The following is a 13,039-nucleotide window of genomic DNA, read 5'->3' as shown; positions in this document are numbered from 1 at the left end:
AAAATAAAAAAAAAAATATAAAAAATTTTATGATTTTTAATTACTTCAAACACACGCAAGTCGCTTGCTCAGCATATTCGGCTGATAAGCAATTCTCCTTCCTAAGTTTTCATCTTTTGCTCGCGCTGCTGTCCACGCCTTTCCATTGGATTTTATTCTATTTCCTTTCCATTTTTAATTTAAATGAAATTCCTCAACAAAAAAAGGGAAATTAAAATCATAATAATCATAATAACGGTTAATTGTTACTCGGTCAGGCCATATTTAGAAGAAGTTGTCGGAGGAACAAAATGTCGTCCATATTTAAAACAAGTTATTGGGGGAACAAAATAAGAATAATCGTAGGTGTCGTTTAAAAGTTTAAAAGTTATTCAGAACTATGACTGTGATGTTGGTGTTGGATATTATGAGGTTATTTCAATATCTTTCCGATTACGTTCCTTTCTGACTTCTGCCACAATTTTGTGATGTCATTAAATGCCGATCAATAATACACATAATAAAGAGTTCTAGAAGTTCTTATTTACGGCGCTAGAAAGATAATCTTCCAACTTCTAACCTTTATCTTCTTTCATTAGATTATAAAAACAAATATACTGGCACGGTTTAGATTTAGCCGAAGGACCGTACTGCATTGAAATTGATTATGTGTGTAAAATATTTTATAATCTTTGGAATTAGGGAAGGTCTGTCTAATATAGGTTAGGTTCAGCTAAACTGGTAGGCAACAAAGCCACGCATATACCAGTTTTGCTTCTTTGCGATAACTGATGGAGTTCAGTTCCTACATAGGTCCAAGAGAAGCATGGATATGGATACCTCCTTCAGTATATCATAATGTTGATATCAGATGCTTACAGCGTAGTCTTACCAATGGGAACAAGTGCACAAGATATGTTCCATTGTTTCCCTAGTGTCTTGCTTTAAACATTTGCTGCAGTTTTAGCTTTTATAACCTGCATAGGCGGGAACTATGATAGAAATATCTTCTTACTTCTTTAACTTTATGGTTTTATGATTATGAAATTTTTATGTTTCCAAAATTGTCGACAGTAGTATTTGGTTCGGTTGGAACCTACTTCTTAATTACATATGTATATTTTTCTTTCTTCATTTAAGAAACGCTCATTAACACTGCAGAAAACAAGTGTGATTTCTCCATTTTTTGTATTTGCAGATCGACCCGAAGGTAGCTTTTCCCCGCAGAGCACATCCTAAAGTAAGTAAAACTTGACCTAATAATCCTTAATTTACTTACTTATAGAAATACTATTAATAAGTGCTAGAAATATACGAGTATGGAAATAATAAGCAGCTGTCTTCGATTCGCCAAACGTAGGAGAGTAGCGTATCGAACAAACTATGCCAGATGCTCAAGAAAACGGATTCGTTTTTAGTGGAGTAATTCTTTTTTCCGCATTAAAAAATGTTTCAGTAGTCCTTTACTTTTGCTTACCATAAATTACTGTAATTGATTTTCAGTCTTTAGTTTTAATACAAATAATACAAGACAAAAAGCAATTTGAATTTTCAGTTGCCATTTGCTCCGCTTATTTTAATAAAACTGATCTAAAATGTTTAAAAAAAGAAACTGGGCAACCTTGAAGATAGCGGCTATACTACTTTAACGAAGTAAACGCATACTCTCTTACACGAATTCAACTCCATAACTCTGTGGTTGCTTTTAGATGTAATTTTATTGACAAGAGAGTCGAAGCGAGCAGAGTAATGGCGAATCGAAGGCAGCTAGCAACGGAACTGTTTTCCCTCTGTTATTGAGTTGATGCTTTCGTCCAGAGAAATCAAAAAATTATATGTAAACCTAAACAGAACTACATCAATAGACAATGATGTGGAAGATGCTCGACTGATTCCAGTAAATACAGAAGTATATGGATTCAAATTAGTATAATTTGCAAAAAAAATTTTTAGTATTCAGTACTCTATACAACAGAGGCCAACAAAATATTGTGAAAATAGTAATATACCTTATATCTTATACCCAGAAGAGGGTTTATACTTATGTATGTACATATATTTAGCTTGCATAATTTCTTACATCTAAAAGGAAACGTCCGAGACCTTATAAAATATATGTATAAATATAATAATCGGCATGACGAGCTGAGTCGTGCTATGTTCGTCTGTCTGCCTACCTCTGAATACACGAGTTTTTGAGATATCGATCTGAAATTTTGCAAACATCTTTTCCTCTCCAATAAGCGTCTCATTTGTCAGAACCTCCTATATGGGACCATTATAGCATACACAGTTTGTCCGATCAAAATCAAGGAATGTATGTTATAAAAATGCACGTGTGAAGGGTATTAATGCTTCGCTGAAGTCAAATTAAACTATTCTTCTTATTTCTAAATAGTCAATTAGTCATACAGCTAATTCGGCGGATTAAGAAAAGCTGAGCTGAGCATTCTAAAACTTTTTCCAAAATGGATTGTAGAAAAATTTATACGAGTAAGGAAGCCCTGAACTAGGGTGGAAAATTACATTAGTAGTAGTACTTTTTCTTTGTAGGATTTTACTAAATGTGAGAAAATTTTTTTATAGTGGTTAAGATATGAACGGATTGCCAGATGCCACCGCTTACGAGTAACCGAAGTTTACGCGCCAGTCGCTCTTCCTTTTCGTTTTTTGGCGCCAATCGGAGATTCCAAGTGCAGCCAAGTCCTTCTCTACTTGGTTTTTCAAGGGAGGTGGATGTCTTCGTCTTCATCTGCTTTCCCTGGCGGGTACTGCGTTCAATACTCTGGAGTGTTTTCATCAATTCGAACAACGTGAACTCTCTTACTCTTGTAATTCGGTTCTCATCGTTTCACCAAATTCGGTATTCGTCGTTGCCAAAGTGAAAAAGACTACAAAACTTTCGCAGAACCTTTCTCTCGAAACCTCGTAACGCCGACTCATCAGATATTGCCATCGTCCGTGACTTGTAGAGTTTGTTCTTTGTTCGTCGAGATGGGACTTTACTTCTCAATTTCCTTATCAGTCTGAATTAGCAACTGTTGACAAGAGTTATTCTGAGTTGGATATCGAGGCTGACGCAGTTATTGGTGTTAATGCAGGTTCCAAGATAGACGAAATTATCTACGACTTGGAAGTTGTGACTGTCAACAGTGACGTGTGAGCCAAGTCGCGACGACTGTTTGTTTGATGACAATAGATTTTCGTCTTGCCTTCCTTCACAGCTAGACCGATACACAAAGGCCTGTACACAGCAGACTAATTCTGATCCCCCGTAATACTGAAAGATCGGCGACCAAGCCTAACTTTACCGAACCTTACATATCATTGCTGCTTATATTTATTGCTATTGAGCTTTAGGCGATTTCCACATTATATCATTTAATGCCATCGGAATGTTTTCTTGACGTTTTCGGATATTATTTAATTAGCCTCTGTATTTTTGGAGGATGTCGACATTTTTGGTGAACCACAATGTTGATTGACAAAAATATTGTACTCTCTTACGCATGTTGCGAGAGTATAAAATAAATAGATAAAAGTCACTTAATAAGAAGCAGCTTCTCGTTGCTTTGGAGTGAAAAATGATGATAACTACAAATTTCAGTAAGTCACTGCAGCGCTTCGAAGATAATAACAGCTTCTATGTATGCTCGCTACACAGAAAAAAAAAACAACAACAAAAATAACCATACACCATAACGGAGTTATTAAGCGCTATAAAAATGCCATAAGAACCATTTCGTGGCAGAAGTGGCAACCGCAAGCAGCTGCGAAAAAAGGAACTAGAGAAGGGCGCATAACCGAAAGTGTCAGCAACAGTACGAATCTTATGGCCATATCTTTGATGTCTCCGGCTTTAGTGTGGTGCGAAAAGAAGTAGGGAAAATCTAAGCTAAAACGTTTAAAGTGTTGCGGGAGAGCGGAGAATAATTGAAACATGGACATATAGTATGTACGAGTGTGACCCAATGTCGGTATAATATTTGCTAATGTCATTAACTGGTTAAGTTTTGGTGAAATATTTTTCTTATTTGGGGCTTTAGCGTTCTATTGCTTTTCCAGATTGCTGAAATGTTGTCAAAGAATAAGTTGACAGGAGCATATGTATTTAATAATCATATGAGACTCGTCTAAGATTTGAAATAGACTGATGTGCCCCACAGGAAATAGTCTAACGGCGTCAAATCGCTCCACCAAGGCGGCCAATTGACTGGACCATTTCATGAGATAACACGTTCACCAAACTTGGTTTTCAATAAATCGATTGCGATTCGCTGTGCGGATTGTAGCTCCGTCCTGTTGGACGTTATGTAATATTTGGTTATCATTGAGCGGCAGGGAGTCCCATTCACAGTAGAGTCCCGGTCTTAATCATCAGGGTATAAGCACCGTCTAATGACGCCGCCGGTCCATAAACCGCACCAAACCGTAGTTTTTCCGGTATGCAATTATGGAGTACATGTGGATTGTTGCCTGACCAATAACGCATATTTTGCTTATTGTCGAAGCCATCCAGCCAGAAATGAGCCTGATGAGTTTTCCGGATCATTTTCAAGATCAACATCGGTCTAATTCTCGAACATACGACGAGACGGCTTCAGTTCATGCGACAATTTGATCTTGTAAGAATGTAGGCCAAGATCTTTTCGCAAAATTCGCCACAATGATATCAAAAAGATGCCCAACGTTTGAGAGCGACGTGTGAGAGACTTAAGGAAGACCCTAATCCTTAATTGATGCGCTAGCGGCAGCAATATTCTCGATATTACGGGCACCTCTTTGTCTCACTGGCACTTGATCATTTTGTACTGTGCCCGTGGACTCCAATTTTTCCACTAGATGCTTAATCGTTGATTTGATAGAACGATAATGACGTTCATATATTCGACGTAGCGCTCTTAAAGGTCACTGACTGCGAGTATCGGTAGTAAATTTTAATCATTTCGACACGTGGTTGGATCGCATATCTTTCCATGATGGAATAGCAAAGCTCAATGAAGAGAATCAGAGAATTTTCAAAAGAGCGGGAAAATATGGAGGGGTTTGGTTTGCTGTCCCAATCGGTCTACTATTATTGCGTTCTTATTGAAAAAACCGTTTCTTTATATGGCCACCGATGTTTCCTTCTGGGTGTTACAAACTTATATGGATATAAAAATATACTCATACGGTGACTAATGCCGACTAGTGATGCTCTGAAATAATTGGATATTGAAGTAGTGTAATCAGATTTAAACGCGGCACTCAAATTTGCAGCGTGGCTGGCTTTAAATGGGTAAAGCAATTCTTGAGAATATAAAAAATAAAATGAAATGCGAAAAAAATGATAATACTTAGCGACATAAAATGCAGATGAGCCAAGTTAGCAAAAAATAAGCCCGCCATAAAAAATTCAACGCTAATATATGTTTGTACCACAGTCAGATATGTTAAGACATATTCTTATATGTAAATGCGTACTTATATACGCGCATAAGAGCGCGCTTCACGCGGTATGAAGAGGCGAGATGGCTGAGAAGGCAACTCAACGCCGCAATGAGTTTTAAAAATGGGTACCAACCAGCCCAACATTTAAGAGCGTCATGAAGGGATTGGAGCTGGGCGTATTTTTAATAATCGTGGGCCCTTCCTTCTTCAACAGCGTTAAGTGGTGGAACGACGTGCAACCGCTTTTTAATTTTTCCAACGCGTCGACATTGAATTTTGCCACTTTCACGCATTTCGCTTACTTTAGCAATTGTGGGGAATATTTTCTTTTTTGCTACAAAGCTTATGGGCCTCCATGCAGCATACCTGCGCACGCATTCATTCATACATATGTAGATGAAAACACCTAAGACTTCATTTGGCCCAGACTCGCATACTAATGGAATGGTGGGCATTCGCGGCAATGTTCCCACAAATAAAAAAAAAAAAAAACTCATTGAATAAGTTGCTGGCTGTGCTGTTGTTGGCGCTGCGAAGTGTCAGCAATTTCGTAGTAAATAAAAAATATTTATTTGCATTAAAATTGAAAATAAACGTCAGCTCATAATATGAAATGTTTACGTCCAAGATGTGACACAACCGCGTGGTCTAGCTTTAATCAGTATTCAAAATGAAAATGAGACCCAAAGGACTCTGCTCTCTAAATCACTTAAATCAGCTGGTGCTTCAAATTAGTGACTGTAGCTGCAGAGTTAGTTGATTACAAAAGTGGCGCTGGGTTGGTCGAGAGCAGGAAAAAAAGAGGTGATTTCAAAGGCGTTTAGTAAATTAGTTTGATTTTGTGGAAATTATTGGTTAGAATTACTGTGTTTATTTCAACCGAAGTTAGCAAATACTGCCCGAAAGATCTACCCGAAAATCCAGAAATCAAATTGGAAGACTTAGGCGATTCGATTCATGGAACTAAGACCATTTTGGAGAAAATGAAAGTAATTAGGAATATCCAACAACATTATAGGTACCTGCCGTCAACGACCTAAGGCGATGATATTCCAGACCACAACTAATCAAAACAATGACTTAAATATCCCACATTTAAAAGTTTGTCGCAAGAGCACGCTGTATGACAATCAGGTCAAGATGGGGTGCACCTAACAAAACTTCCATCGCATCCATCGAAATGATGAACATACAGGCAAACATGCATCGAGAGGAGTTTTCGGCAACCCGAAACCATCATCGCTATTTCCCATCAACTTGCGACTCCATACACGGCGTACAACAAACTACGCTCGAGGCCCCAGTTGTAGAGCCCCAGGCATTTCAATTGAGTCACTTATCTGATCCTGATCTCGTTTACTCGGACAACCGGAGGACGACCTAACTAGTATTTAGAATTTGTGAAAATTGTCCTTCTGTTCGCTTAAGCTCAGACCACGAGTGACCTGCAACCAGAAGTAGAAAGTGGTCCGCATACGCACAATAAATACAGAGGAACTCGAGCTGTCCGAGCAGAGGGTTTATAATGAAATTCCAAATAAAAGGGCCATTGATGGTTCCTTCCGAGCAGCTACGAACCACATTCCCATTCATGCCGACTAGACAGGCCGTTCTGTCCGAGAAGTAGCTCCGCCAAAGAGTAATTTTCGGACAGCTAAGCTATTTCAGTTATTGAACCTAACCATCTTAGCTTAGTTAGTCAAACGCCCTTTGGAATCAACAATGCAATATGTCCTTGGCATATTTTCCTAACAATATTCTGAATATAAAACAATGCATAATCCATCTTGCGTCCTTTGCTGAACTCATGCTACCTATCCAACCATATATCCTGCGTTACCTACCGAAAAGGTTTCACCATAGCTCTTTCCAGCACTTTTCCCAGTACTGTAAAGAGGCTGATGCAATGATGAGAACGTGGATCGGTTCTGATCCTATCAGGAGACTGCCGAAAAGGAACAACCCTAGAACTTTTCTACTCGCGTGAAAAATCTCTTCCTGACGCAATTGTTATAAATGGCTACCAGGTATTCCGGAGGGAAATTCCACAAAAACCTGGGACTGTTTAGATCTAATGTTAATCTAAGAAGTAACCATAACTTGAATCAAATTGATTTAAATCAAAATCCTTAAGCGCCAAAAGACAAAATATCTTTCCACAGAGTATCGCAAATTTACATCGTTGCAACTGACACGTTCCGTGTTGCACAGAATGAAGTATAAATGCCCAGATGCCAGTAAAATTTTGCAATTCACACGTAAATACATATACCCTATACATATTTAAGTTTATTGAGATACATATACGTATCTAGATTGTAATATATATGTGCGTGCACGCATTTGCGACAATCGGTGGGGTTTGGCAGACGGTAGCGAAGGTGAATGGGGAGCCGAGACAAGTGGCACTCGGTTGAAAAGTGAAAAGTTTAAAGTGCAATTCTAGTGTAATTATGAACATTTCACAAAAGTGAAAACTTTCAAATGTGCACCAGCGCCTGGCCAGGCGGACCCGGTCTACACATGCACATGTGCTCGTTTTTAAAATATGAATGTATGTGTGTGTGTGTGATGGGCATGTTTGCGCCACTGTCTTGCACGGTGCGTGCCAGTGAGGTGTCGGTGATTGTGTTGCACGTTCATTGGCTGCCACAAGAGAAATATGGCATGCTAAAGCGTAGTGCTAGTGCCTAAGTTGTGAGACAGCTGGGTGCAAGGGATCACTGCGACGACATGAAACAAAAGGAGAAATTAATTTATTTCAATTGAAGATGAACTTTTGAATGCAAGGTTATTTTTCAGCATTCCAACATTTGACAAACGCCAACATCGAGCGGCGTACATGCGGCACAGAGAGAGAGATAGAGAGATCATGCCACTAATGTTGTTACATATTCTAATACTTTGCTGCAACTAATATTTTGTTGTTGTTGGCTTTTTGAAAAGTGTCAAATGCTGCTGCAAACTTCACACAATCGCTGTCGGACTACCCGTTTGGGGCAGATAACGGCCGTGTCCTTCATGGGCTGCAAAGTAGCTTTAAGGCACTGCGCTTCGGGCTGACTTTCGGCTAGTGTAAAGTGAAAAAGTGAAAAGTGTGTAAGCCCATTCGCCGCTGCTCGTATTAGTTTGAACAATGGAAATTTGAAGTTTTTCTGCTGATTTAGTGCTCCACAAACTTTTTAAATTGAACTGTTCCACGCTTGTTCGCCACCACATCGCTATTCAACTCAACCATAGCCGCTAACCTTGCCCGCTCCCACCGGTCTAACTGTGATGACTATCTGTGACTATTGTTCGATGACATTTTCACGCTATGGGCTGCTCGACAATGGAATTCGGCAGCAAGAATGTCAGCCAGCCGCACCAGCGTGTGCATCCTCTGGCATTCACACTCCGGCGGCGGCGGGCAAGAGAAATGCAAGCAATGAGTCAAACGAAATGAAATATTATTATTACTTCACATAGTCTTCTCGAAGTAAGTCTCACCTCATATTCCATCACTCCCCCCCCTTCCTGCGCACTCATTCGGTGACAATGCTGCCACAGCTTCGGCATTGGTTTCATAGCGGCATTGATTAAATTAAAGTTTCAATGGCTGCAGCTCAGGCTCGCTGCGAGAGAGAGAGTGAGAGGGTGCTAGCAAATGGCAAACTATACAAATGACAATCAATCACTTGAGCTGAAGAAGATATAAAAGAAATTAAAGTGAAAAGTGAGGTGTCAGCGATAATGTTTCCGAATTGTTTGGGATTTTAGTTTGCAACAAGTAAGAACACCTAAATTCGCATGCGACACATTAAAGTAATAAGAACTACCTCATGAGAAAATGAAACAATTCAATATTGGCAATTATTTGATTTTAGACATTTGGGCTTGCAATTGAACTGTAAACTGTAACTGCAACTGAAATGTAATTGGCGAGTGTCTCTCACGATAATTTTCATGCTGCAGCAAAAGGGGGTTAGAATTCAATGGAACAATAAATCGGTAGTTCAACGACAAACCCTTAAACAGTACGTTGAGCTGGTGTATAAAGAAGAATATAAAGAATTCCACATTGATTTCATAGTTATGGGATAACGCAATAAAAAAAAAAAAAAAACACACACACAATGGAGGGTGGATATTTGCGAATTCTATTAAACAGTCAATGGATTTTCGGATTCTCTTGCGTGAGGCATGTGTGCCTTTTGTATTTATCTGTATTTATAGATGTGAATGCTGCCAATAAAGGAGATAAAAATACAATAAAACTGCTCATACTTTTGGACTAATGAACTGATTATTGCTTTGTTGGAAACCCCTAAGTATAGACGAAAATTTAAGAGGTTTCGTCATGTGAAGGAAGTGTGGAGAAGTGTGGAGTATTGTTGACAATTTTAAAAGCGACTAATGAATATTTCGGTGAATAAAAATTGATAAAAATTGGTGTATTTCTCGAGAAAAAAAGAAACAAACAAACAAAAAAAAAAAAAAAAAAAAAAAAAAGAAGTTCTCTTCGGCTGCACCCAAGCTAATATACCCTTCACAGGTGCATTTCTTTTAGTAACTTTATGTCAAGTTATATTGGTCCGATATCGGCAGTTCCGACAAATGAGCAGCTTCATGAAGAGTAAATGACGTCTGCAAAATTTCGAAAAGATATCTTAAAAACTGAGTGACTACCTCGTATATATACAGATGGACTAGATGTCCGAAAATCCTGGCAATACTTTTATGGGGGCGGTCAAGTTTACGCCCTATCGTATTTGTTTTAGACAACAATGTCATGAGTAAAATATGTTATTTAGTTTTTATTGAGGTAGCTCAAATATTGACCGATATATTCAGCATAAAGTCACCCGGAAGTTCGAAAATATTTATATTAGGTATATGGGGGCTCAGAGAATTATTGACCCCATTTTTGAAATACAGAGTTACTATTGTCAGGAAATGATTCTTTCTGTACAAATGTACATATATATACCGATATTTTTGGTTAAAAATTAACTATAGATACTGTGGTCCACATTTTCGGTATCTAGGGGCTTGAAGAGCTTTTGCTGGAACTGATAAATTTTTGGCCTAATTTTAAATAATCATTGGTATAAATTTTCATCCTGTTATATTCATTACTTCTTAATATGTACACTGGAAGACCACTTTTTCAAAATTCCCTACAGATGCCCCTTGCTACTGCGATCCCCTGTGCAAAATTCCAGTTCTATATCTTTTAATTTTTGTTGTACTAAGTTATCCGCATACCAAGAACGGACAGACACAGTCACTCTGATTTCAGCTCGTCTATATATATCTTGATATAGTCTGGATGATTCGTGCAACTGTTACGTGAACAAAACTATTCTACTCTATAGCAACAGAGGATAAAATTTTTTTATTCGATGAAAGGAGGAAAGTATTATGAACACATCCATTATCTTTTCTTTAACTTTTATTAAAGAGCGTAGAATGAACAAAAGGAGCGAAATTTAATAATTAGGGTATTTGAGGAAATATAGTATAGTAGTAGGAATAGTTGATGAAAGATAAATCTCTATACATTGCGACCAAAAAGCAACCGGAAATTGTAATTAAGTTCCCGGGTAACTGATAATGAAAAAATGTATATCGTTTGGTAATACTGTCCTTAATTAATATGTCAAAAATGAGCGCGATCTGTCACCTAGTTTGTTTACAGCAGCTTCTTAAGCCGGTACGGTAGTGGATTGCTATTGTTGGATAAAAATATTCAAGTGTCAGAGAGATGGAAAGAGAGCTCGACATCTTTGGTGAGTCTACTTAAATGATTTTCTTAGTTATTTCGGGTATAAAACGCGTTCTTGATCGACTCTTTCCGATAAAGCTGAGTTTTTTTCTAAAAGAGTACAATTGTGACTGAATTTAAAGCCAAAAACGCAATTTTTGGCATTACGACACAATATTTCCCGAAAGCGATGCTCTCTGATTTTCATTAATGTATATCACAGTTTGATCGATATTCGGTATCTGGAAACTTGAAAATTTACATATGTCTCGATTTTGATTGTTTTTATTCATCAGACTGCTTTCGTTAAAAGCATTTTATACTTACATACATACATATACAGCGGCTCAAAGTAATAATGGAATAGTTAGAAAAATTAGACGTTGGCATAAATACCTAATGTTCCAGAAAACTATTCATCATTTAGACATTATTTTTGAAAACGTGGTATACAATGATTATGGAATTACTTAATAGTTTACTTAGTAATTTACTGTTGTGTTGGCATTTAATTTTGTCTCAAATTATTCCCAAACGATTTGGCATCGTCCTTATACCAACTTACAGCAGAAAGAGATTGGTATATTGATCCACCCAGACGTTGGTAGTGTAGGTAAAAAGGTCTCGTCTTTATTTCCCAATTTTCAAGCACTTTCTTTTACATTTGACTACAAAAAATTCAAACAACAAAATATATAATTTTTTTCATTATATTATATATTCATATGAATACATTCCGGTCCAGCAGCAGATATACATAGCATCCCATACCATCACTGCACCTGGACCATGGTTTATCATAGAATTAAAATACGCTTTCTTAAGCTCTTCATTAGCTTTGCACCATTCCTAAGATTGTAATCTGAATGAATCACCTTAAATTCACTTTCGTTTCTATATAGAACCCTTTTAAAGAAAGAAAAATCTTTATTTATATGCTCCTGTGTAAAGTTCGTCCCCTTCGTACATATTGGTCTTACTCACGAATGGTTTCTTCCTCGCGACTCTACCATTGTAGTAGTATTTTCTACGCATATTTCGTTTAGTTTCTGTATGAGCTTTCTTACCGATAAATAATATACCTATATTTCAGCTGCGGACGGTAACTTTGGGGCACTTGTGTGAGGATTTTTCTTTATTTCTTGCATTAGCCCACGATCATCAGCCCCGGAAAATGTTTTTTGTAAACTAGTTTTAGGTTTTTTTTTTCCATTTCTCTCCAAGAAGCTGCTTATTTGTCAGAACCGCTGATATCGGACTACTATATCATATACAAATAAATTCAAAATTTTTATTGAAGTAGGGTGTTAAGCTCTGTGCAGTCGAGTTTTCTCTTGTTTCTTATTCGCTTTGGCTAAAGTTGGCAGTATGATTAGACAAGTCGATTGGAATTTTAACCGAATTGCCGTGTTTTTTCGGAGCTTCTTCAAAATACCGCTTTGCATATTCTTACATCTAATTCTGACTTTCATGTTATTTCGAGCGACGTTTGAGCCGTTTGTAGGCCTTCTCATGCAACTATCCCTTCTCGTTAAAGTAATGTACATTGTACGCACCTTTGGCCCATTGCAACATAAGTATACTGGCAATATTTTGGGAGTTATGCATATAATAATATTTATGCGGCACGAAATGTGCCGTTTGAATCGCCGATATATAGTATAGTATACTTGATGTGTTTGTTTGTATGTGGCAAGCTGCAGGATTTGTGCGGTGTGTTGATGTGTTTGTTGTTGTGGTGGAATATTCGCATTCAAATTGGATTGCTGCAGCTGGCTGTTGTTGCTATTGCTGTTGCCTGTTTTGTGGTTGTGCGCACAAAATCAGCAACCGCGGGAAATCTGCGAAGCGCACAACCACCAAAAACCAGCAACCGAATCTTAA

The 13,039-nt window shown here is 37.8% G+C and overlaps 1 protein-coding gene across 12 annotated transcripts in view; it reads left to right on the top strand.

The window, feature by feature from the left end:
* LOC108964976 (RNA-binding protein Musashi homolog Rbp6) overlaps nucleotides 1-13,039 on the top strand; it is a 416,168-nt gene that overhangs the window by 143,435 nt on the left and 259,694 nt on the right. For all 12 annotated transcript variants that reach the window (XR_001993067.1, XM_018927145.1, XM_018927119.1 and 9 more), the window contains exon 6: nucleotides 1,178-1,219. Coding sequence is in view for 11 of the 12 variants with exons in the window: in XM_018927145.1 (XP_018782690.1) it covers nucleotides 1,178-1,219 (42 nt within the window). In the remaining variant the exon portion in view is untranslated. The remainder of the gene's footprint in view (nucleotides 1-1,177; nucleotides 1,220-13,039) is intronic.

Source organism: Bactrocera latifrons, unplaced genomic scaffold (assembly GCF_001853355.1).
Source record: "Bactrocera latifrons isolate USDA-ARS-PBARC rearing strain unplaced genomic scaffold, ASM185335v1 scaffold_1, whole genome shotgun sequence".
Taxonomy (NCBI): domain Eukaryota; kingdom Metazoa; phylum Arthropoda; class Insecta; order Diptera; family Tephritidae; genus Bactrocera; species Bactrocera latifrons.
The sequence above is the reverse complement of the archived record's forward strand: the minus strand, read 5'-3'. Positions and strand labels throughout refer to the sequence as shown.